Raw genomic sequence first — 25,512 nt, forward strand, 5'->3', positions numbered from 1 at the left:
TCTTCCTACCAAGGCTCTCCTCTTCCTACCAAGGCTCTCTTCTCCCTACCAAGGCTCTCTTCTCCCTACCAAGGCTCTCTTCTTCCTACCAAGGCTCTCCTCTTCCTACCAAGGCTCTCCTCTTCCTACCGACGCTCTCCTCTTCCTACCAAGGCTCTCCTCTTCCTACCGAAGCTCTCCTCTTCCTACCAGGGCTCTCCTCTTCCTACCAAGGCTCTTCCTACCAATGCTCTCTTCCTACCAATGCTCTCTTCCTACCAATGCTCTCTTCCTACCAAGGCTGTCCTCTTCCCTACCAAGGCTCTCCTCTTCCTACCAAGGCTCTCCTCTTCCTACCAAGGCTCTCCTCTTCCTACCAAGGCTCTCCTTTTCCAAGCAAGCCTCCTCACCAAGGCTCTCCTCTTCCTACCAAGGCTCTCCTCTTCCTACCAAGGCTAATGCTCTCTTCCTACCAATGCTCTCTTCCTACCAAGGCTCTCCTCTTCCTACCAAGGCTCTCCTCTTCCTACCAAGGCTGTCCTCTTCCTACCAAGGCTCTCCTCTTCCTACCAATGCAGACCTTTTGCAAAGAAGCCTGCAGACCCCTCACTCGAAATGACTGGGGGCAGGGCAGGAAACAGCCCTCTTCCTTTCTGCCTCCTACTCTGTCTCAACCTGTCTGAGGATTGGGGTGTCTAAGTCAAATCAGGTTCTCACTGAATAACTGAAAGGAGAAAGTATCTCCTACAGCTATGTTTACAAAATGGAGGAGTCACCCAGATTTCCAGAAGAAAAGTTTTGAAAGCTACTCATGGTGAGTTTTCCATCTCAGAAAGAAGAGGCAGAAAATCCTCACTGCATGTAAGAAGTGTATTAGGGCCAGGCTGGCTGTGGCGTCCTTTCTGTACAGGTTGAAAATGAAGTGCCGGTGCAGGGGCATTTCAGATGAAAGGTTTATTTCATTTGTGAGATTAAACAACAGCAAAATGATTGGCTCCTCTGAAAAAGGTTACGAAAGATAGTAGAAGAATGTGGTTAAGCCCTCTGGTTTGTTTGGACAAAGGATGTTAAAGTAGAAAGCGTCCCTGAGAAATGACCCTTTCCCTTTGCCTGATGAGCAGCATATGGAAGGAGGCCACCAGAGGTTTGCAGTAAGCTGGCAGGACCCGTGCAGACCTGTCTCCACATCCACATCTACTTAAAATGCCTCTAAATTCAGATCCCTGGCTGGTTGAAGTCTAGGACTCTCTCTCTCTCCTAAAATTTTCCAGAGCGTGTGTATGTACTCACAAGTGGGGGTGGGGTAGAGAGAAAGTGAGAAAGCACACCCCATGGAGGGTGGTCCCTTCTCCTCTATATCTTCTTCCTTTTGGGATTTTGGACACAAACACACATACTCGCCATGTGTTTTCAAGTCACCCGGTCTTGCAGTCCAGCCATATGGATTCAGCTCCTGTAGAGCCTTTCCTAACTATAGGCCAAATTTCAAGCCGCACAGTCATGCAGTTGGCCATGTGGATTCAGCTCCTTCACCACCCTGCCTCCACTGGCGACTCTACTCCTTACCTCTTTGACGGCACTCACACTACTTTCTTTAAACTAAGGCTTGCCCTTGGTGTTCTTGGAGAGAGAAGAAGTTGGTGAAAATATTTTCTTCTTCCCTTAAACAAACTGACCCCAAGAGCAGTTTAGAGTAATGGTCAGCGTGCAGGGTGGGGACGTGGCAGTGCTCTGTGACAGAAGAGGCAGTGTGCACAAGCCAAGCTCACCAGGAACCCTCTGTGTCCCCCTGGGCCGGGATAGCAGCCAAGCAGCGATGGGGTTCACACATCTGATCTCCATCCTTCCTGGCTCAGCAACACCTAGCCTTCATCTGGCAGCTGGAGACACTGGGAGGGGGGCGAGCAAGGAGGAGAGTTCACACACCACAGCTGCCTATCTGGAGCCCTGGCGGGGTTTAGGAATACTTCTCTGCCTTTAATCAGAGGATTACTTGTGAGAACACTATTTAACCCTCCCCTCTCCTCGTCTTAGAGCAGTGGGAGAAAGTGAATCCAGGAGAAAGGGAATCTGAGGTCAAGCCCACGTCCTGTGCCCTGGAACAGGGATGTGACACTGGTGGGCAAAGCCTCTGGGAGGCAGGTGATAACGGGTGAACATGGACATGGAAAATGGGAGATGGGGGTGCAGTATAGACTAGACTGGCCCCTGGGTACCCAGAAAACAAATCTTGAAACCCTAGGCACCGGGTTGAGTGCCAGCGAGCTTCAGCACTACCCCAGAATGAGTCTCTTTGAAGACTGCTCTTATCTATGCCCATGAGACAGCCTTTGAGGTTCGTTTTCTGCTGGTTTTGCCTAGATAAAAACTGCAGAGGACTGTAGAAAGAGACTCAGTGAAACCACAAGATGGGGCCCATGGCCCTCAGAAATGGCCTGACATCAAGTCCACAATCACAGTTGTTAACAGGGAACACTGATGTCCCCTTAACTGTAAAATAGCGGTTCTGAATTCTCATTCCAACATCTTCCATGAGCACACTGCCGCCTGGGATTTCCATGGGTCTCTAACAGGTAGAGTTCCAGACCCAGTGTCTCCATTGTGGCTCTGTTCAAAGCCCATGACTCCTGACATGAATGAGAACTTTTGCCTCCACTGTGAGCCGCTAAAAATAACCACCTGGTCAATGACTAAAGAACCCTGATTATGAGCTTTATATATTTTTATTGGCTTCTTTATTATTCCTTTTCTTTTATTGAAAAAAAAGAAAGTATTGGGTAAGAGGAAATAATCCATCACCTTAATTACACCAATTTTCGTTTCTTTTTTTTTCCCCCCTTTACACAGTTTTTCATTTGTTAAAGCTCAGATCTTAGAAAAAGATACATGACGGCACCACGTTTACAGCCACTGCTTAAAAAAAAAAGAAAGGGAAAAAAGAAGCACACCCAGGCTACATTGTTTAAAATGTGACTCATAGGGGAAAAACAAGTCTTTTCAAAAATCAAATGATGACACAGTGAATTCAGTCTCTCTTCTTTCTCATCGCAGTTCTCCTTTACTCTAATGGCTTCCCTTCATCACTGACTCACAGCCTGGTCCACAATCTAAGTATATAGATATTAAGCAGAAAACGCACACCAATCTGAATACAAAGAAAATGTTGCCTGGCAAGAAATCAGTAAGAGGGAGAAAATGAAAGATCCTTCAGAATAGCAAAGATCAAGAATACCAACTAAGCCCAGGTCCAAAGGGCACTTTATTGCTTGTCCCTAAATATTTACCTAGTATAAATTGCTCTTTTCTAAAGAATGAGATTATTTCTACTGCATGGTTAATTTATAATGGAAAAGAAAACAACTCCAATCCAAAAAACATACTGACAATGTAAATGCCTATTGCTAACAATGGTTTATTTTTTTATTTTATTTTATTTTATTTTTTTAGGTTTTTGCCATAGAGTGTGTATGCTTGTTGGAGAGAGAGAGATAGAGAGAAAGTGAGAAATCACTGTCCAGAAATCACCCTCTGCTTCAATCTCCTCCTGGTATTTTGGCCACTAATACACATACACACATCTGGCATGATTTTCAAGCTGACAGGTCTGGGACTTGAACTACTGTGGGCCATGTGAGAATTCAGAGTCTTAACCACACGTCCACCTGTTGGCCACTATTGTTAATAGAGTTTTTTTTTTTTTTCTTTTTGGAGAGGTTTTTGCTATAGGGCACATGCGCTTGCCAGAAAGAGAGAGACAGAGAGACAGAAAGCGAGAAATCACCCCCTAGGGGGATGGCCATACCCCAATCCCTTTTCCTCCATTCTCTTCTTGGGATCTTGGGCACACACACACACATGCACCCGGTGTGTGTTTAAGCCACCGGGCCTGGGACTCAAACAGCGGTCAACTACATGGGAGTTCAGCGACATAGCCATTAGGCCAACTGCTGGTCCCGTTAATAGTGTTTCAACATCAACTTTGCATATCTTGCCTAATCAAAGCTGATTTTAGTTTCCCTTTTCTGAGTGAAGAGACTGATATGCTATGACCAAGATAGGGCTCTTGCCGTCTGGACCAGGTGAGAAACAGAACAGGAGTCACTAGATTAGATGCAACACGTGATCCTCTTTCCCCTACCGAGCAGAACGGTTTGCATGCATCACAATACACAGCTGCATGCTGAGGTCAAAGGGACCTCAGCTCAAAAGAAGAGACCCTCCCCCATACTCCCTGTGTCTCTACGTTCATCTGGCTACCGACCGACCGGGAGTTCCAGGTAAAAGGCGCCAATGTGATCAACATCACCCACTTTCAATTCTGATTTTACTCTTGACTCTGTGCTCCTTGTCCATGCTCCTCAAGACTTGATATTCTCTAAGGAAGCTTGCCATCTTCCCAGACAACAGCCAGGGGCCAGTCCACAGGACCCATGCCTGCCTTTGCTTTACCCCATCAGGAGCCCATTAGTAGCGAGCTGGAAATCCTTACCTTCAAGTCACTAAGCCCTGTGTTTATTTTGGCTAAATGAACACTGCCACTCTGATGAGATTTTATTTATATATATTTTTTACAAGAGAACATGACTGCACGGTGAAGCCTTATGGTAACAGGGCTTCAAGGAAAGCACATGTGCCCTGGTTTGTTTATTCTCTTACAGAAGCAAAGCACTTAGCCACTGCAGTTGTCAGTCACGACCCCACACAGTGCGCACACAGAACAGCGTCTGCGGCAGCTGCCGGTGTGACTTTAACCAGCCTTTCTGGGAGCCATGAGTCTCAACGAGCCAGAGAATCAGGTGAAACATCAGCAGGTTCCACTTGGCCGACAGAAGCATGACCTTGGGTCCTGAAGGCTAGAACTTGAATTCAACTGTAATCCAAGTCATTCACTTTGGACTTCAGCTTTCCTTCCAATACTTGGGATTTGCATTCCCATAAATCTCACACCCAGAGAGCACCAGCAAAGGGCTATGAATACTAACACTTTAACATGGGGAAGGAGGGATGCCCGTGGGGTTCAGGAAGGCAAAGAAGCATAAGAAAGGAAATACATTGTCTGTAGACTGGCCATTCTCCCTCATTCTGCTGCTTTCTTCCTCCTCAATTGCCTTAGAATGTGGGCGATGAGTGGCAAATTAGGCCAGAGGGTTTGGGGTCAGAGACCCACCTAGGTGGCAAACCTGGAAGTCATCTCTTTCTAGCCAGGGGCCGGACAGATTACTGAGTGACAATGAGTCTAGAAGCCAGATATAAAAATGGCTTATCTCTGAATATGTCCATCTCCTATCTCTGGAACGCTGTCACCTATCAGGTTGAGCCCAGCCAGTACGAACGGGGCACAGTAACCTTCATATCTCTTTGCCTCAAATAGGCCATGAAAGACCCCTGCCAGTAGGTGAGGGTGACTGAGTGTAGTTTTGCACTCAGGCTGACTACAGTAAAGTGTTTTGAGCAGTTCCTAAATGTTTAGCAGTAGAACCCTGGGTGGGAACTTCAGTGATGCCAACAGGTGGGATTGCAAAGTGGGCAACATGCAAAACCCACTGATGACAACGGTGAGTATGTCACCATCTCCCAAGGCCGGAGCACCCCACTCCTTCCTTTTCCTAGATGAGGCTTGCATTCCAAATTCTTCTCTCTTTGCTCTGCTATTTATTCTCTCAGGGAGAGAACGGGCTTTTCAGGGTTTTCAGCCTGCATTCAAAGTGCTCTAACTCTGGCCATTCAGCATGCCTCCTTAGTCTTACAGACACCAGCTCCTGAATCCAGCAACTTTCTCTCCTTACAATCATCCTGGGTCGTGACTTCTCCCTCATGTTCTTCCCCTGTGAGACTGCCTGCCGCTGTACCTCACTGAGGGTTAATTGAGACCACTGCCTGGGCACCCTGGGCCTGGAAAGAACCACCTTCAGGCCACCATAAATCATTGCCACCTCATTTCACTTTTAATTTATTACAGATTTTTTGTTGTTGTTGTACAGTCTTCCCACAGCCTCTCCTTTCTCACCACTCCCGCATTTTCAGCCTCATTGGTCCCCCGTTGGACAAGGCAAGGCTGAAAGGTTTATCTGTAACCTATTTGTCTCTATTATAGGTTTCTAAACTTTAATTAAACAAGAGACAGTGAGGATCTCAATCCCCCTTTCCCTCCATCTATAGGTGTTTTTGGTGCCATCTAGCGGTGGAAAGGGGTGGCGTCTATTTTCTCTTGTGAGATTCGTCACATTTGGAGGTTTACTCCCCCCACAAATTCACATCACATGGGGAAAGGAAGAGGCATGCAAAAAAAGTTTTTTTTTTTTTTACCTTTAAAATTCTCACCTGCAAAAGCTGAGATGGGTTCTGGAAAAAAAAAAGAAGGAGAAAATTTGAGTTAGAGAAAGGGAAGAAGTAACCAGGGGTCCCTAGGGTATGGGGTGAAGATGACTCCCACTAGGCCCTGGGCCTGGAAAGAACCACCTTCAGGCCACCATAAATCATTGCCACCTCATTTCACTTTTAATTTATTACAGATTTTTTGTTGTTGTTGTACAGTCTTCCCACAGCCTCTCCTTTCTCACCACTCCCGCATTTTCAGCCTCATTGGTCCCCCGTTGGACAAGGCAAGGCTGAAAGGTTTATCTGTAACCTATTTGTCTCTATTATAGGTTTCTAAACTTTAATTAAACAAGAGACAGTGAGGATCTCAATCCCCCTTTCCCTCCATCTATAGGTGTTTTTGGTGCCATCTAGCGGTGGAAAGGGGTGGCGTCTATTTTCTCTTGTGAGATTCGTCACATTTGGAGGTTTACTCCCCCCACAAATTCACATCACATGGGGAAAGGAAGAGGCATGCAAAAAAAGTTTTTTTTTTTTTTTACCTTTAAAATTCTCACCTGCAAAAGCTGAGATGGGTTCTGGAAAAAAAAAAGAAGGAGAAAATTTGAGTTAGAGAAAGGGAAGAAGTAACCAGGGGTCCCTAGGGTATGGGGTGAAGATGACTCCCACTAGGTTTTTCTGTTATTCTCTATGGAAAGTGTCCTCCATGCATTGTAGACTGCGTCTAAAACGTCGCCATCACAGGGCAGGGTGGGCGGGGAGAGATTCTCAAAGTTGCTTTGGAACAGAAAGCCCTTCATAGAGTAATAGGTCCCCGAAGCACTGTAATCAGTCACTTACCACTGATTACTTTCTCAGAGCCGGGATTACTTTTAGATGCCCAGGGCCTGAGAGTTACCCAAAGGGACTGGGGCAGTCTCAGGTGCTGCTGACATCACCAGGCACACACACCCGGGGCTGTGTGCCAAGAAAAGCACTTGGCGAGCTCTTGCAGCCACTCTGTTGACTGAGAACAACCCCCATTCCTTCTCAGGATTCCCTTCTTACTCTAGGGAACATCCATGGCTCTGATGGGAGATGGTCACAGTGTACCCTTGGTGTGACCCTTGTGGCAGAGAGAAACCCTGGGTAAAATGTATGCATCTGGGGTTGGCTGGCAGCTCAATCCTCACATAAGGTGACAGTTAGGATGCCCTTCCTGTGCTGGTCATCTGTTATACAATGTTTAATTGTGGATCTTGGGCATTAGAGGTACTGGCTTTCAAGTACAAGCTAAAATCTTTCATAAGCCCTAGTTTGCCCTGCAGTTCATTCATGTAAAGGAACTATTCAGTAATTGTGTTATCACTCTTGTATGTACTATTTTTGCTCACCAGTGAACGCTTCCATTAAATCCATCAAACCTTTCCAGCATGTAATTCTGACTGGCAGTTGCTCTCACCCTCTAGCATTTTCCTTGCTAAAAGCTGGAGTTTGATGATGGGGTCTTGGCACCCCAAATCTCCATGTATTTAGTGTACTTCCGTGTCTGATTGGGAACAGGGATATAAGCCTTTACCTCTTCCTACCCCCCTCCCACCCTGAACTCAGCCTAAGATACAACTGTACCCAACGCCTCACCTCCTATACAGACTGGTACTGTCATGCCCATTGGGTGACACATATATCTGAAAATGGCCAGGTGTCTCCTTTTGAAAATGGCAGCCTTTGGAGTCATATTTGAAAAAGTCACGAAGAGACAATATTCACATACCCATGCAATTCTCCAGCGGGACATCAGTGCTTATCCGAATGTCGTCAATGGCAATCTCTCCTGTACGTCCTTTCCCTATCACTCCTTCAAACACAATCTAGAAGCCAGAAGAACAGGAGCCATGGTTAACCAAGCTTCCTGGCGAAGACAGTGCAAAGATTTCCAATGTTCTGTTAGCTACAGTTTAGTGTGTGTGTGTGTCTGTGTGTGTGTGTGAGTGATGGCACCTGGTACACATCTGTTGACCACATGGCTACAGCTCTTGAAATCTTAATTTAAAAAAGAGTCGGTTCAAATCAAATGCAGACTTGAGTGGATAAGAAAATATAAAAGGTGATGGATACCGCTGTCCAGTAACTAGTACCTATTGATTAAAAGGACCACAATTAGGGCACATTTAAAGGGTGAGTGGAATTTCCCTCACTAGTTTTGAGATTACTTTCTCATTAATCTTTCAAATGCCCAGTCCAGGTATTTGAAAACTCAGAGAACATGAGCAGCTGGGGGTGGGGGGTGGGGGTGGTAATGTGAAATGGATAGCACACAAGTTTGGCTTGCCTTGGGGGTAACATTGCCCTGTGGCTTATTATACATGCTGTCATAGGGCTCCACTATGATGATGCAAATGCCATTTACCTGATTTGTTTTTTTCCCCAGTGGTTTACTGAGCACCTACTATGTTCTAGGCATAGGAGAATAACAAAACCTAACATGACAAGACCTCTGCCCAGAGAAGAAAAATGCAAACAGGTACTTAGAATACAGTGCATTAGAGTTACTAAGTGGGAATGCCTGTGGGGTTGGGGCAGGTCTCAGGAAGCCTTGGGATCTCAAGAGGGACTGACTGCAGGTTGCACACAGAAGCCCCTCTGCTCCATGGTCTTCAATCATCCCTCATTCTCGCCCTCCCCAGGTTCTCTCTGCAAACTAGCACATGTCCTCTGGCAAGCTGAGCGAGCAGTTGGCTGCCTCACCAGCCATCTGTTGCTGCTTTGCGCCTGGGGAGGAGCAGGTTAATGCTTTGGCTGGTTCTCAGTCACCTCTTCCACAGTGTGTCTACTCCTACCCGAGTTGCAGCCACAGCTGCGCATACCCATCTGTGCCTCAGTCTCTTGCTCTGTGGGACAGAGATAATAGGACTCATTCCTGGAGCTATCTGGAGAGAAACCACCGGCTTAGGACCCTCTCAGGTCTCCAGCCACTGCGCACAAACGCTGCACGCTCCCCCTCCTGTGCTCACCCTCACTGGGACGGGGGACAGGTCAGGGAGGTGATTTGCATTTCCTCCTGGCTTTCTGAGGGGCTCACAGTCTTTTCCCCTTGTGTGTAAAGGGTTTGTTTGTGTTTATTTCCCTGGCTTCTGTGTCCCTTTGTCAACCTACCTGATAGCAATCTAAAATAAAATGGAGAGAAGAAACATTTGTTGGAGAAGATTTCAGCAATATAAAAGGCAATAGGAGGAACAAAGAACCAAGTCTGGGTGTAGAGATAGGCACATTCTGAATAACAAATAAGAGTGTCATTTAGTTGCCATGGCAACGGGAGAAACACAATGAAAACAGCAGCGCTTAACCACGTCCCTTAATGATGAATGGGCACGGCCCTTTGAAATATTGAAATACCGATCACGGTGCCCTTGGATCTCCGCACCCAACTCCCTTCACCGCCCTACCTGGTATTCCATGTCGTAGCTGGGCAGGATGATCCTCCCCAGCTTCCACTCGCCGCCCTGGTCCTCGCGGATGACCCAGAGGAGTTTGCTCTCCTGGCTGGCTTCCCGCACGACCTGCAGCGCCACCCCGCGGCCGCCTGTGGCTTGGTACTGGAACTCCATACACACGGGGCTTCCGGGCAGGTGGACAGGAGGGCTAATGAGCCTTGCATACTGGCCCTCTCGCCGGCCATCGCTCTGCAGTCGCAAGAAATTCCTGTCGTCTGGGAAGAACAAACCCAAACAGAGGGTCTTGGTAAATGTCGGGGAAACACACCAGCTGTGGCCTCTCCAGGAGAAAGCTGGGATCAGGGGTTTGAGTGACCTTCGTTCAGTCCTGGTCTTGTTCTCCAAGGCCTCACATTTCTTTCTTTTAAAAAATAATTATTTATTGGGACCAGCAGTTAGCGTTATGGCTATGTCGCTGGACTCCCTTGTAGTCGACCACGGTTCGAGTCCCAGACCCGTGGCTTAAACTCATGCTGGGCGTGTGTGCGTCTGTGCCTAAGATCCCAAGAGGAGAATAGAGAAGGGATTGTGGTGTGGCCAGCCCCCTGAGGGGTGATTTCTCGCTTTCTGTCTCTCTATCTCTCTCTGTCTTTCTGGCAAGCGCATGTGCCCTATAGTGAAAACCTCTCCAAAATAAATAAATAAAAAAAAATTATTTATTTTATTTATTATTTTAAAATTTGTTATAGGGCATGTGTGCATGCATGCGAGAGAGATAGAGAAAGAGAGAGAGAGAGAGAGAGAGAGAGAGAGAATAGAAAGAGAAAGTGAGAAAGCAAACCACCAGGTCCAAGACTCAAACCATGGTTATCCATGTGGAAGTCCACCATAACTACTGCAGCACTTGCTGGCCCTCCTGCATGCCTTTCTGAAGGCTCCTTTGGAGCTTTGATTCAAATGCTGTGTCCTCTTGAAATCCTTTCTTGAGTCTAAATCAGTTGGTCCTTCCTGCCTATTTCTCTGTATCCGTTTTTTTGTTTCTTTTTTAACCATAGCCCTGGCTCAGCAGTCCTTAAGTCCTGTCTGGTTGTGTGTGTGCTTGACTTCACCCTGGGATTCCAAGAGGCCAGACCCACATCTTTTTCATCACTGGCTTACCCAAAAGGCCAGTGCATTCCAATGACCCGAATTACAAGGGCATGATTTACAGAGGGTGAGGTGACTGCTGGTAGGAGAGTGACCGGCCAGGTGGTCTGTGCTTCATGCCTTTGTCGTCTTGGCTGGGCACTGTCCAAATGGCAGACACCGAAGACCTTCTGTCTCCACCAGTGCTACCAGATGACACCTGGGTTCTAGGTGACTACAACTCAAACCCAGTGTCAATTTTAAGCAGAACAGGGGGTGGTGACCAAGCTGGGTGATTTGGGGTGACCTGACACTCCACTCCCATCCCGATCTACTCTGGGAGGCCTTTCTCAGACAACCAGACACACACAGCTCCAGTGATAAAGACTCTGTCGTTATCAGCAACACAGGCTATGTGTTTAGAGGAGAATATACAAGTCCTGGGAAGTCAAAAGGTCACCAGTCCAAATGTCTGGAGGACAGTTCTTTGCCTGATTGGTTTCAAATATATCGGACACTTGGGTGAAGGATTGAGTTCTCATTATCATATGCAGTCTCCATGATTTGCAGACTCAGGTGTGGGATCTATGCCTGCAAATCCCACTTAGGAGCATTCTGGCCACTGGTGTAGACAGCCAGGTAGCACTGGAAGAAGAAATCTCACTACCTCTTTTTGACCTGAAAGAACTGTAGGGCAATTTTCACTACATACTCAGCACGGAATATGGGCAGTTCAGACACCTGAGCATCGTGCTACTGTGACGCCATGTTAACCTGAGACATGTGCACAGAGCTTTCTGACTGAATTTTCTGGGCTTCTCAGCAGAGGATAGGCTAGGACTCGAGTGCTCTGAATCAGCACAGCATTCCCTGGACCATTGGTTTGCAGTTGTTATACTTGTTGACATTATTCTCGGTGAGAGCTGAGCCTGTGACAGACTTCCTTCCCATCAGTGGCCCAGTAACAGCTCCTTCCTCAACCACCTCCCGGCTTCCCTGGGCTCCTGCCTGTTAGACTCTCTGGCATTGTTGCTTCAGAAGATATCTTCCTCTGAAGTCAAATTAGACCAGTTGAGGATGCACATGTTGGATTCCAGTTTGTGCCTCCTCAGTGATCTAGGGTCATATCTGTGACATCTACATACCCCACCACATGTGATCTCTTTATGAAACCTTTTTTTTTGAGAGGTTTTTGCTATAGGGCACGTGTGCTTGCCAGAAAGACAGAGAGAGACAGAGAGACAGAAAGAGAGAAATCATCCCCCAGGGGGGATGGCCATGCCGCAATCACTTCTCCTCCATTCTCCTCTCGGAATCCCAGGCACACACGCACATATGCCTGGCATGAGTTTAAGCTACCGGGTCCGGGACTCGAACCACAGTAGACTACATGGGAGTCTAGCGACATAGCCATTCTGCCGACTGCTGGTCCCTTTATGAAATCTCTTTGAGGCCAAAAATCAGCACAGATAACTAAAAGACAACAGTCTACAAAAGAGAATTTTGTTTTTATTGCTATCATTCCAGTTAGGTCATAAGGTCTAAATAAAGAAAAAGGGGTGGAGGAGCGAGAGAGAAAGCACCACTCAATTGAGTATGCTCACACTGCAATTTTCTTCCTTCGCTTCATCTTGGCAAGATTTGGAGCTTGCATGCACACGTACCTGGCATGTTTTTCAAGTCACCAGGGTTGGGACAAACTGCAGGTGGCTATGTGGGATCCAGCTCCCAATGCACAGTGTTAAACCACTGCACTACAGGGCCAGCCCCGGAAGAGAATCTTAATGATGGTGATTGGTTGAAGGAGGAGATGCCAATGCCATAACCACGCACCTGAGGATCTTCTACATCTGTGCTTCCCCTATCAGATCTTTTTACTATGACTGTTAATGATAATAATTATCCCATATTTGCATAATGCTTTACAGGTTACAAAGCCTGTTCATATGCATTATTTCATCTCATCTTTGAAATTCACTTGTGAGCTTTGGCTTGCTATCCTTACTTTGCATGTGATGAAGAAACTGAGGTTCCAAAAGGTTAAAGTGACTCGTCTGAGGTAGAAGGGGGAGTTAAATGGTGGAGCCCAGATTTGACTGTGGGGTTTCCCACCCTTGTGCAGTAAGCTCTTTATTTCAGCTGCACTGCGGGTACCTTGTTCCAAGTCCTTGCAATCAATCACACTCTGTTTGAGGCAAACTGGCTTCCCCACTGGGCCCGTTGCTGCTGCTTCTCATCCTCTCTGTAATTTCTTGCTCCCTCCACCGTCCACCTGTCCCAGGTCTTCCCCTAGTTTTTCTCCTAACCACTCTGGCACATGCGACATTGCTCTCCCTCTTCCCTCAGCAGCTCTGGAATTTACTAACTGTACCATTGATCTTTTCTTGTTTTTAAAAGGACTTGAGGCCATTTTCCATGGATCTCAGTGGTAACTACCTGCTACCTGGCACGACAATTGAACTGCTTTGTATGTCTTAGAATTCCAGTTAGGTGTAAAGTCTAAGTCGCACACACCTAAGATTTAATACGGCTTCATCCCCCTGCCCCTACATAGTGCCCAGTACATGTCACTACGCTAGACAATTTTATCCCCATGAATGAATGGATGGATGACAAAGATGGAGAAAGAATAAGACGAGGCTATAAACCGGAAATGAGGACACAGGGAGAATCACATAGGCTCTGGTAATTCCTCTGAGTCATATAATCCCTTCCCAATTCCTTCCACCCTTTGGAGCCAACAGCCCTTTTCAAAGGTGAGGTGAACTAATGACAGGCAACGTGTGGAAGCAGCCTGTCCTCTAAGACACCAGGGAGAACCCATAAAGGCACCTATCCTCCTGGTCATTTCTACACCTGTACTGTTCCCACCTAATATATAAAGGAAACCTGATTTCTGACATACCATTCAGCCCTTTTCCTTCACAGTTTCACAGACTCAGTTGCTACCTGAAAAATGCTTGGCAGGGACTAGCAGTTAGCATAATGGCTATGTCGCTGGACTCCCATGTAGTCGACTGCGGTTCGGGTCCTGAACCTGGTGGCTTAAAATTCACGCCGGGCACATGTGCGTGTGTGCCCAAGATCCCGAGAGGAGAATGGAGGAGAAGGGATTGTGGCCATACCCCCTGGGGGGGGGGTGATTTCTCACTTTCTGTCTCTCTGTCTGTCTAGTGAGCGCACAAGCCCTACAGCAAAAACGTCTCAAAAGAAAAAAAGTAATTGGCAGAACTACTGTCACCTGTGTGCATTTACCTTCTTAAACAGCAGAGAAATCGTAACGTACTGGTTAGAAGTTGGTAAGTAAAATAAGTGTGAGGGATGTCAACTGGACTGACTGAATTTTATCTGGGGCCATTCTATTTAGTCGTCCTCTTACTAAAATTCCAGGCACAAGTTTCACAGACTGCCTCTTCCAGGGACCCCAGGGAGCCTGCCCCCCACTCCTCCTGGTTCTTCTCTCCCGCTCTCTTTCTCTCTCACAATAGGAAGATAATCACTGTGCATGATTTACAGGGCCCTGCAAGACCAGGGAGTTAATGCTCATGGCGTGCTAAGCGCAAGCAGCTGAAGGATCATAATTCAGTGCTGACATCTGAGCTAATCCACTAGTTTGCAGAATCTCCAGACAAGCAGGCCTCTGGATTTCACTTAGTTAAATCATTTGTGCCCCACTTGTCTGTTAAGTGCTATGAGCTCCAGGGAAGAAAGATGATATGTAAATTTAAAGAATTAGCAGTAGACATCAGTCAGAGAGACGCTGAGCTGCAAAACGTCCCTGCCTGTCACTGAAAGAGGTCTGATTAGAACCAGGGACATCATGCAGGAATGGCTCAAACCAGGAAAAGCCCAAAGAAGAGAGGAGAAAAAGTAGAAGAAAGAGAATCAACGAACTGAGCACCTACTGCATGCCAGATATTGCACTGGAGGCTTTATCTACCTCAAGTAATTGTCCCTGGGAAATCTAGCCCTATGAAAAATGTATTATTGGGAACCAGCAGTTAGCTTAATGGCTATGTCACTGGACTCCCACGTAGTCGACTGCGGTTCGCGACCCGGACCCGGTGGCTTAAAACTCACGCTGGGCGCGTGTGCGTGCGTGCCCAAGATCCCAAGAGGAGAATGGAGGAGAAGGGATGGCGTGCCCATCCCCTCTGGGGGGTGATTTCTCGCTTTCTGTCTCTATGTCTCTCTCTGTCTGTCTGGTGAGCACATGCGCCCTATAATGAAAACCTCTCCAAAAAAAAAAAAAAGTACTATTCACCCACCACCTGCCACCCCTCCCAAAAAAAGAAACTGAGGCTCAGAGACCTGAAGTGATATGCTAAAGAATGATAGAATTATTGGGTTGTCAGGAAAGTCATGATGCATTTGGGCATAGAAAAACACATCGTGACTTTCCCAATGACCTAATAGATTCTGAACCCTAATTGGACTGAGTAAATTTGCGAGAGCAAGCTCACCTAGGTTGGAATCTTGACCTAATGCTCAGTAATGTTTTAAGGCTCAGTCTTCCCATCTATAAAATGGATATAATATCAGTACTATTGAGTGTTGTGGGGAGAAATAAATGAAATGGGCCTTTAAAGTGCTGTGCACAGTAAAAGAGACATACAGAGAGATCATTAAAAGCTATCATTATAAGCCTGGCCCCTAACACAGCAGTTAGGTACTGTGCCGTGGAAGCCAGACCCCACATGGCTGACCAGAGTCTGAATCCCGGCCCCACTGACTTAAAAACCACACTGGGTAGTATCCAGGATCCAGTCAGGATAGGCAGTTAGAAGAAAAGGATTGTGGTGTGACTGGCCCTGTCGGAATGTGCTCTCTCTCTTTCACATGTGCACATGCCTCTGACATAAAAACATGAGTAAATAAATAGGGGCCTGCCAGTGGCATGGTGGTTAAGGTGGCTGGATTTCACCCGGTCAATTGAGTGGTTCTGATCCCAGATCCAGCGGCCTGAAAAACACACTGGGCACATATGTGCCCAAAATTCTGAGAGGAGGATGGGGGAGAAGGGATTGCAGCATCACTATCATCCCTGGGAGGTGATTTCTCATTTCTTTCCCCCTTCTCTCTGTCTATTTCTCTCTGGTGAGCTCTTGTGACCCATAGCAAAAACTAAAATAAAGTTAACACATATAAAAACTTTACTATTAGGACCAGCAGTTGGCATAATGCTATGTCACTGGACTCCATGTAGTCGACTAGGGTTCGAGTCCTGGGCCCAGTGACTTAAATTCATGCCGGGCACATGTGCATGCATGCCCAAGATCCTGAGAGGAGAATGGAAGAGAATGGATTGCAGCATGGCCATCACCCCTATCCCTGCCCCCGCCCCAGGGTGATTTCTCACTTTCTGTTTCTCTGTCTCTCTCTATCTTTCTGGAGAGTACACGCACCCTGTAGCAAAAACCTCTCCAAAAAACAAAAATTACTATTATTAATACTATCACTATACTTATTGCCACTTATGTTTGTCTTTATTTTATTTGGAAAAAAAAAAAAAAAGAAAGGTCAGAAGGACAAGCAATAACCCTGGAAGGCCAATCTAAGACTCAAACAGAAGTATGGTTTGGCCTGAGGACAACAAAGACATTCTTTGAAATAGCACTAGTTCCTCAGATCTGCCCTAACGCCAGAAACCAGCAGCCCCAAGTTGCCTATCACCCACTGTTTACCGCATGCCCTTTTGTCAATCTACAATAGATGACATAAAGTATCACATGACCTTGAAACAATAATAGTAGGACCTCAAGTAATTGTTTAGAGCAGACCAGTCCTGCCTACCAGAGGAACCATGCTGAAGTCACCCTGAAAACAGCTGTCTACTGTTTGCTTCAAACTCTCCACAGAAAGAGCTTCCACAGGCCACATCGGCAATGTGTTTTCTAGGTCAAAACCCTAACTGTCAGGAACTTCTTAAATTCAGCTTTAAGTTTTCCTGATGTCATTTAGACACATTTCCTCTTTCTATCCTTGAGAGAGCACAGCCACTTTCTTTCCTCTGACTTAGAAACATTTTCACTCATGAAGAATTAAGACCCTTGGTCTTCACTTCCCCAGGAAACACAACCTTTGCCCTTTAAATGTCTACTTTCCAGGGCTTTAGTTACTATGTAAGTCAAATACTTCAGCTCTTTTAAGTCATGGCACCCACTCACACAAAGACATTGAGATTGAACATATGTAATGCAAATGAAATTTGTTCTTCTGGAATATCCCAATTTGTGGCCCACCACTGCTAAACACAGAGGAAGTTCTAAGCATATCGTGGCTTTGAATACTTGATATAAGAAGGATCAGCATGGAATGGGAGGCTACTTTACTCATTTACCTGACCTTAAGGAAAGGCCTACTGAATGGTCAAGGGTTTGCCTGCACATGACAGTTGACCCACTAACAACAAGCTCTGCCTTCTCATTCTTGTAGCTGATAGCTGTGATGCCGGCCATGGAAAGCATCCAACAAAAAGACAATGGAAAGGAAATACGTTCAGTTGCTGAAAGAGAATGAAGAAATAATGTCCCAGAGATACAATCCTTCTCCTCCTGGATCTGACATATTTGGAGGCATTTTGCTGGGTCCTTGACTCAAAACATCTGTTGTTGCCAATGATACAAGGAAAACAATCACATGGGAATGAACAACAGGGGTTCAAAAGGGCGGAGAGGAAGTGTAGAGGGCAGAGGGTCATTCAGGCGGTTTAACCTGCTGCTGTCTCTGGAAAGGGTCTCTTGATATTTCACCTGGCAATTTATGGCCGCACCTGGCTTCAGTTGCTGAAGTGTCCAGTGGACACGTGACTATAGTTGGCCCCAAAGCAATGGAATCAGTTGTGTCTACACCTTACCAAAACCTGAAATAAATCACCAGCTTGATCTTTCTGGCTATTGCAAAGCCAAATACACCATCTGTCCAACACACACATCTCCTGGCTAGCATCTTGCCCTCCTACTAGAACAACCATCTGAAAGAATATTTAGTGCTGCAGGAGATGTAGTCTCTTTGTATAGGTCATGCTTAAAACATGAGTCAGCCCCTCAGCTGGCCTCCCAAGGTCAGTCTATCTTTGCTAAGGTCCTCAAATTAACAACCAGTTAAAGGAAACATTGACTTTGGATGAACTCGGCAGGATGTTCTCAAGGTTTACAATAGACCATTTTGTGGACATTTCAGATTCAAGCTTGGTCTTTATAGGCATCTACCTAGAGGTGCTTTTCGGTTATGTCAGCTTTCATGAAGGTTTTGCTACTGAGCAGTCTTGTTATCATTCTGCCATTTTATTATCATCCCACACACTGCTGCAGAACTCAACCTGACTTTTAGAAAAAAAGGGGTAACAACTTCCCTCTACTGCTGTTTTTTCTACAAAGGTATAATTTCCCACCTTTCTTGTCTAAATGTCTCTATTCTTTTTCGGTTGAAATTACTCTTTGAATATTAGCTTTCTTTTAGCCATGCTGCTCCTGACTTTTCTTTCTCTAGCATTGGTTCATAGCCTGAGAAATTCCTTTCTCTGAATATGTAGTGGCAGTGTCCCAGGCACAGCAACCTCTTCGGAAGGCAGTTCAATTGAAAAGCAATTCCGTGCCTGGATTGTTTGCTGCTATTGGTCCCCTGATCTTTGGAGCTCAGAGAGTTGCTTTTTCATTCAGCCACTGCTAGTTCCCTGTCAAAAACAAGCTCGTCATAAGTAAGCTCACTCATCAATTATTTCTTTTGATTTCTCTGCAACCATTCACCCAAATACCATATCCACTCTCACTTCATTTAATCTCATGTGCATATCCACAGTAAATCACGGTTTTGGTTTTCCACTCTAAGGGGGTGTTTATGCAAGGACCCAATCTGCATCAAAACAGTCCCAATCAGGAGTGGACAAATTTACCACTTACATTTGAAGGACTAGTCACTATTTGTAAAATGTGAATATTCCAGAACATGAAAATTCTTCAATTGTTTGCATTTGAACTTAATTTTTTTAATTTTTAAATTATGTTTATTTAACTTAATTTTATTCATTTATTTTAATTTGACCAGGGAGCGGGTGGAGAGAGAGGGAGAAAGTGAGAAAGCAAGCCTCCATGTCTAGGACTCAAACTGCGGTTGGCCATGTGGGAGTCCAGCGACCTTAACCACCATGCCACTGGCATTTGAACATATTTTTAAATTGAAGTAAGGTTTCTGTTTTCTCAATCCCATAAACATATAACCCAGGCAGCCAGAGAGCTCTATATTTTCATAACAGCCTACTATTGTAGATAGGCTTCAGCAGTTCTCTTTATATGACTTCGGTGATTTGAAGTTATTAAAGTGAAGTAATGCTGTACTCATACCTCACAAAGTCAGTGAGTGTGTAAAAAAACCCATGCATTTAGAAAGACCACACATTTGAGAATTCAGCTGACCTGACACTGTATTCTTTATTTCTAATCTTGAGTCATTCATTCCTGACAATAATAATGATAATGGCAACAACAAGAATTATCGTTATTGTTATTATTACTTAGTGCTAACTTAGAATGCTTTTTTTTTTTTGAGAGGTTTTTATTATAGGGTGCATGCGCTCGCCAGACAGACAGAGACAGAGAGACAGAAAGCGAGAAATCAGCCCCCCGGGGGGATGGCCACGCCACAATCCCTTCTCCTCCATTCTCCTCTTGGGATCCTGGGCACGCATGCAAATGCGCTCGGCATGAGTTTTAAGCCACCGGGTCCAGGACTCGAACCACAGTCGACTACATGGGAGTCCAGCGACATAGCCATTACGCTAACTGCTGGTCCCTAGAATGCTTTTTCTGATTGTTCAAAATAGTTTCTACATCATCTAATGCTATGTTACTTGCTTGCTTTAACTAAGGTTGCTCAGAGAAACAGAACATCATAGTGATAAAAATACCAGCCCTGAACACTCCCGTCAAGGGATCATTGAGAAGATGCATCCCTGTAATTACTTGCTTATTGGTTTATATCAAACCAAGGAAAGAGAGCTTCAGCAAGGGGCCTGGAGGTGGTTTGCCTGTTCAGGCCCCAAAGCACTCTAGCAGTGTTGTCCAAGTCAGCCTTCTGTGACCAGGGACCTGTTTCATATATGCACTGACCAACAGTTGGCTATTGTGCCCTTGGAATGTGGTTAGTGGGAAAGCAGAACTGAACTTTTAGCCATAATAATTTTTAAAAAGAATTATTTTTAAAATGTATTACTATTATTTTAATTCGCTATAGGGCATGCACGTTCACCCGAGAAAGAGAGAGAGAGAAAGTAAGAAAGCAAGCCGCCAGATCTGAGACTTGAACCATGTGGCAGTCCAGCACCTTAACCACCAGGCCATCTGTTGGCCCCAGTCATAACGATTTTAATTAATTCAAATTCAAATAGTCACATGTGGTTAGTGCTAACATATTTACCGCTGCACCTCTAAATGCCTTGCCCCAATCCTATCATTCCAAGGAGGTTTTGCCCTGTTCTTTAAAGCACTGAAGCTGATTGTCCTCAAAACTCCATTTATGATCTGAACACCTGAGAATGCCTGTAGAAAACATGCCAGCTCCTACCAAGGGAGATACTTTCTGTGACTCCTACCAAGTGAGATGCTTTCTATGTCACTGCAGCTGCAGAGAAAGGGCAGAGTGGTTCTCAGAGACCATCGGGTAGGCTCCTTTGCAACCACCAGGGGTCACTGAATTTGGAACGCTGTCTCCAGGGGCTGGTATGAACACACTCCAGGCAGCTAAGCCACAAAGCAAAAATTTCTAAAAAAAGAAATTCTGAGTGGCTTGAAGGACTATCTTGAAAAACAAAAACAGTGGAATGAAACCAGTGGGTGTCTCGTCAGCCTTAAGCAACCATTACCACTAGCCAAAAGAGCAAAACTAATTGCTTACTTAAAAGGAAAAGGAAAAGGGGAAAAAAGGAAAGACCAAAAACATGAGAAAACAACTAAATCAGAAAATATCTAAGGAATGTAAGTAGTTTCCACAGACACTTCCAATCAAACTGCCTGCATGTGATACTTCAACATGGCCGCCTCTTTTCTTTCTACCCTTCTTCATCCTACTCCCTCTACCCTGATGGGGACACCTCCTTTCTTAAACTAAATTACTTTTGTTTACCTATGTAATAAGGGGATAGAGCATATGGCACACGTCTCTTACAGAGCGAGTGTCTCCTCTCTGTGGACTGGCAGAGGGTGGGTGACACAGCAGCTTTTAGGTCTGACTCTGAAGGCGCCTGGGCTCCCTGAACCCATTAGCATTTGCCCTGCCCCTACCCAAGCACATCTGCTTCCTTTCTCCCAATTGCTCCCCTCAGGGCCCCATTTTTTTGAAGAAGAAGAAAAAGAAAGGACCACCCTGAACAGAAAGGGCTTTCTATCCTCTTCTGCTTTAAGCCTGATTTTTGCAAAAGAGAAGGAAAACAGGAAACAGAAAACAATTTTTAAAATCATCAGAGGAGAGAGGGAAGGGCTTGGGGAATAACGTCATGATTTTGTTTCCCAGAGGCAGGTTACAAGCACCACTTTTCCAAACTTCAGGAATTCCTTTGGAAGAGGAAAATAATTATTTTCTTTCTCAATATCTTCAGGGAGGAACAACATTAGATCTAGCAGTTCCTATGGCCCTCATTTTCTCTGTCCTCATTCATTCAGCCAAAGGCTGGAATTCTGCCTGCTTAGGGAGCTTGCTCTGACAAACCACAGGGTGTAATGAATCAACTAGAATGAAGACACAGACTAAAATTCCCCAACAGTAGCAAGGATCAACCGACAGGGCATTCAGGGATGACCAGGACTGGATGAGGAGGAGGAAGAGGCAGAGGTGAAGGGAGAAAGGGAAGGGGGACAGGCTGAGGTCAAAAGGAGGAACTCAAGCCCTCCCACAACTGTCACTCGCTGATTAGTGGCCTAACCTGGGCAGAGCTGGCCTCAGACACACTCAGAGACATTCTGCTTAGAAGAATACAAGGGAGGAGACTAGAATAGTTAGAAAGAATTCAAAGACAGGCACAGAAAAGAGCCAGTAAATATCCCCACCCTGTAAAGCATCCCTGTCTATATTCCTTTATTCTAAGTGCCTCTGCCAAAACTACTCCCTTATACAAGCTCCTCACAGACACACACACCCACACCCATGCATATAAAGCACAAACTCTCACGCAAATATACAGGCACCTCCCCCATTGCAAACACTGTGTATACACACACCCCACAAACCTTCTTTCCATTTGGATAAGAGGTGGGGGTTGGGAAATCCACCAATTAATTGGACCCAGTCTCAAAGGAGAGGAAATGAAATGAAAAATCCAGGCTGGGTTATAAAAATAAGTATTTTTTTCTGACGTGCAGGAGGCTCATTATATTAATTAAACATTATTGCAGTGAATGAGAGGGGGAGGGTGATTGAGGCTGGGGCCAGGGTAAGTGTTCTTTCCTGTTGCCTGAGGCTGTGGTGATCTTCAGATATTAATCTCTCTGAGCACTCAAATGCTGAAGAGATAAACACTTGAAACAGGAAAATGTTTTTCTTCAGAGCAGACACTGTGACCCTCTGGGAAGGCAAGTGCAAACGGTGTCAGAAGGCCAGCCGAAGAGCTCCCCTACCTTCTGTCCTGCTGCCATCCTCTGGGCACAGGAGACTCAGTCTCTCCTTAGGGTAAGGGGCTACAGAGCAGCTCTGAGGGAGCCTGCAGAAGGGGAGACTGCATTCTCCTCTGCCTTATTTATTTATTTGCTATAGAATTCTTACATTTACCAGCGACAGAGAAAGAGAAAATGAGACAGCACTCTCCAGAGGGGATGGCTACACTGCAATCCATTTTCCTCCATTCTCCTCTCCAGATTTTGGGCACTTATGCACATGCGCCTGGCGTGCTTTTTGAACTGCTGGGTCTGGTCTAAACTGTGCACTTGGCCATGTGGCATCTAGTCACCTTAACCTCTTCACCATCTGCTGCCTCCCTCCCCCGTTTTATTTTCTAGCCTTTTTCCATTGTTGCATTCAGGCAATATTTGATCTTCTAAGATCTACTAAATTTCCAGAGTTAACCCTTTTCCTGTCAAATGCTTATAGAGGGTCTAAGGTCCAGGCCAGAGGTGTAGGAAAACTGAAATCTAATGGGTGATGCACTGGAGCTTGGGTGAGTCACTTACTAAAGGTTCTGAGATTTTGCAAGCCAGTTGTTAAATGTAAACATAATGAAAAAGTTACAATTCTATAAATTATATTATAATTAAAGGTAAAAATACTCAAAACTCAAATTTTCTAATTATTTAATTTACCAATATTCATGCTCCTGAGGTCATATAAGATTTTTTTCATTCATGATAGAGCACATGTGTGCACATAAGGGAGAAAAACAGAGAGACAGACAGAGAGAGAGAAAGAGAGAGAAATACCCTCTTTCTTGGGGCTTGGTCATACCATGATTGCCTTCCTCCAGTTCTCCAGCCTGCCAGGACTATGGGAATATGTCATGATTTTCAGGCTGGGCTGGGGATCTGAACTGTAGTTGGCATGTGGCTTCCAGCTCTGTAGTCTGGTATGTTATCTACTATACCACAGAGGCTGGGCCAAATCTGTAAGAATGAAAGAAACCATGCAATGCCCTATTTCTATACTGTCAATTCCACCTCCAATAATGTGTTGATAGCTTAAAGTGGAGCATGAGAAGAGTATTTACACCACAGAAAGTGACAAACATTACAAAACAAAGTCCCCTTTTTTAGAGAGGTTATTTATTTATTTATTTATTTATTTATTTATTTTTGCTATAGGGCATGTGCACTCCCTGGAGACACAAAGAGAGACAGAGAGACAGAAAGTGAGAAATCGCCCCTGAGTGGATGGCCATACCACAATTCCTTCTCCTCCATTCTCCTCTTAGGGTTTTGGGCATACATGCAAACACGCCCTGCCTGTTTCAAGCCACTGGGTCCAGGACTCGAACTGTGGTAGACCATGTGGGAGTCTAGCAATGTAACCATTTACGCCATTGGCTGGGCTCCAAAACAAAGTTTTTTGTTTTTGTTTTTTTCAATTCCTGAATAACCTGTTGTTAAGTATTTACGGAACAGCACTGTTAAAACATGTGACAGTGGAGATAGTATACAACTCTTGCTTTTACCTGTTTAGAAGGGCTAAAGGCAGCCCCTTTCTGCTAACAGTAGAAGCCAGGAGAGGCTTCTGAGATGTGACTCTCAGAGAATAAAAGGGCAGGCTTAACAATAGTTCAAAAACTGGCTGTAACACATTTCTCAAGGCCAAATGCCCGGCAGTTTTACTAGGCACCCATGGGTGTGACAGCATTTTAGTCCCTCAATTTGGTTGGCCACAGAAATGATGATTCCCTCAGAGAAGTATTATACCTGAGGCCAGCGGTTTCCCAATGAGTCATTTTAGGAACAATACCCACTAGAAGTGGAAAAGAGGCTCTGTGAAGGTGGCAGCCAGTGCTGGCTATAGGAACAAAAGGACATTGACTTGTCCCATCTTCTCGGACCTCCTAATTTCTTGTTTCTCCTTCTTTCTTCTTCTTGTTTCTTTTTTATTAGGCTTCCTCTCTCTCTTCCAGCTTTCTGGCTATGTTTAATCACAGGAGAGGGCTGGTAACCACCAACTGGCTATTTTGTGAGGTGACGTCTTGAGCAAAGATTGTGGTGGTTTGTGGGCAAAGAACAGAGGATTGCTCTGTGGTGGGAAGCTATGAAGCTTACAAGGGACTCTGGGGCTAAGAAATATGGAGAGTAGGCTAGCCTTAACTCTTTCACCTCTGACCTTGGTCACCTCTGGACTTGTTTACCCCTGAACTCACAGCTGGCTTACCTGGAAAGGTCTGGTCATTCGGGCTGGAGCTGCTGGTCCAGGTGCTCCTGAGCCACTTGGCATGGTCATACATCCAACCGCAGGGCTCTTCAGGGAAGTCAAAGTTGCAGTTGAATCCTGAAGGGAGCTGCAAATCTTTGTCTAAAAGGGGGAAAAATAACCCAAAGGAAGGCAAATGAAATGGACTCAGAGAACAGCCACAGTGCTGTTTAAATGGCTGGCAAGTCCTAAGTGGAGGGCAGAGAGAGAAGTGGCTCCCTGTGCTTATCCATTCAACTCATCTTGGCGATCGCTGGCTGTCGGGTCAGCCTTTGGTCTCATCCTTCCCAGGCATGAAAGCCAAGTCTGCCAGTGGTTCCCATAGTAAGCAATTATAAATGAGGCCACCAAATGGCTTCAGGCTCTAATCAGCCTCCTCTGTCTACCTCAGAGAGCAGACAAATGTGAAAATTGCTGTTCCCTAAATGCCAGAGAAGAATGTCTCCCCAGTGCCTCGGTAGAAGGCTGGCTCCTAAAAAAGTATTATCTCATCTCCTGCCAACCTGGCTCTCACAAGTGATGGGGCAGCCCATTAGCATCCAGAGAAGCTGAAATGCCTGGGAGGTTCTGGCCAGCGAGGAGAAAGTGACCTCAGAAACAAGAAAGGCTTGTTTTCTACCCTCCACCTCTTTGTGATAGTCTTCTATTTCAGGAGACCGGGACAGTTTGGCATCTCCATGGGGAGATATTGCCAAGTGAGAAATTTGGCATGTTCAGAGTAAAACGAAGGGGCCAGACCAGCCAGACATCCAGCTCAGTGCTGACCAGGAGGAAAAATCATTTCACATCAGGTTGAATCCCTGAAGGGTGG

At 45.6% G+C, this 25,512-nt stretch overlaps 1 protein-coding gene across 4 annotated transcripts in view; it reads right to left on the reverse strand.

Moving 5' to 3' along the window:
* The window catches only part of NRP2 (neuropilin 2), a 139,558-nt gene that overhangs the window by 30,421 nt on the left and 83,625 nt on the right, over positions 1-25,512 (reverse strand). For 2 of the 4 annotated variants that reach the window (XM_006142458.3, XM_006142460.3), the window contains exons 12-15: positions 24,663-24,803; positions 9,723-9,985; positions 8,051-8,147; positions 6,855-6,875 (exon numbers count right to left, since the gene is read on the reverse strand). In XM_006142458.3, the coding sequence (XP_006142520.1) occupies positions 6,855-6,875; positions 8,051-8,147; positions 9,723-9,985; positions 24,663-24,803 (522 nt within the window). Of the gene's footprint in view, positions 1-6,839; positions 6,876-8,050; positions 8,148-9,722; positions 9,986-24,662; positions 24,804-25,512 lie in introns of all 4 variants that reach the window. The other 2 variants (XM_027768426.1, XM_006142459.3) reach the window with 1 other exon arrangement.

Source organism: Tupaia chinensis, unplaced genomic scaffold (genome assembly GCF_000334495.1).
Source record: "Tupaia chinensis unplaced genomic scaffold, TupChi_1.0 Scaffold000076_1, whole genome shotgun sequence".
Classification (NCBI taxonomy): domain Eukaryota; kingdom Metazoa; phylum Chordata; class Mammalia; order Scandentia; family Tupaiidae; genus Tupaia; species Tupaia belangeri.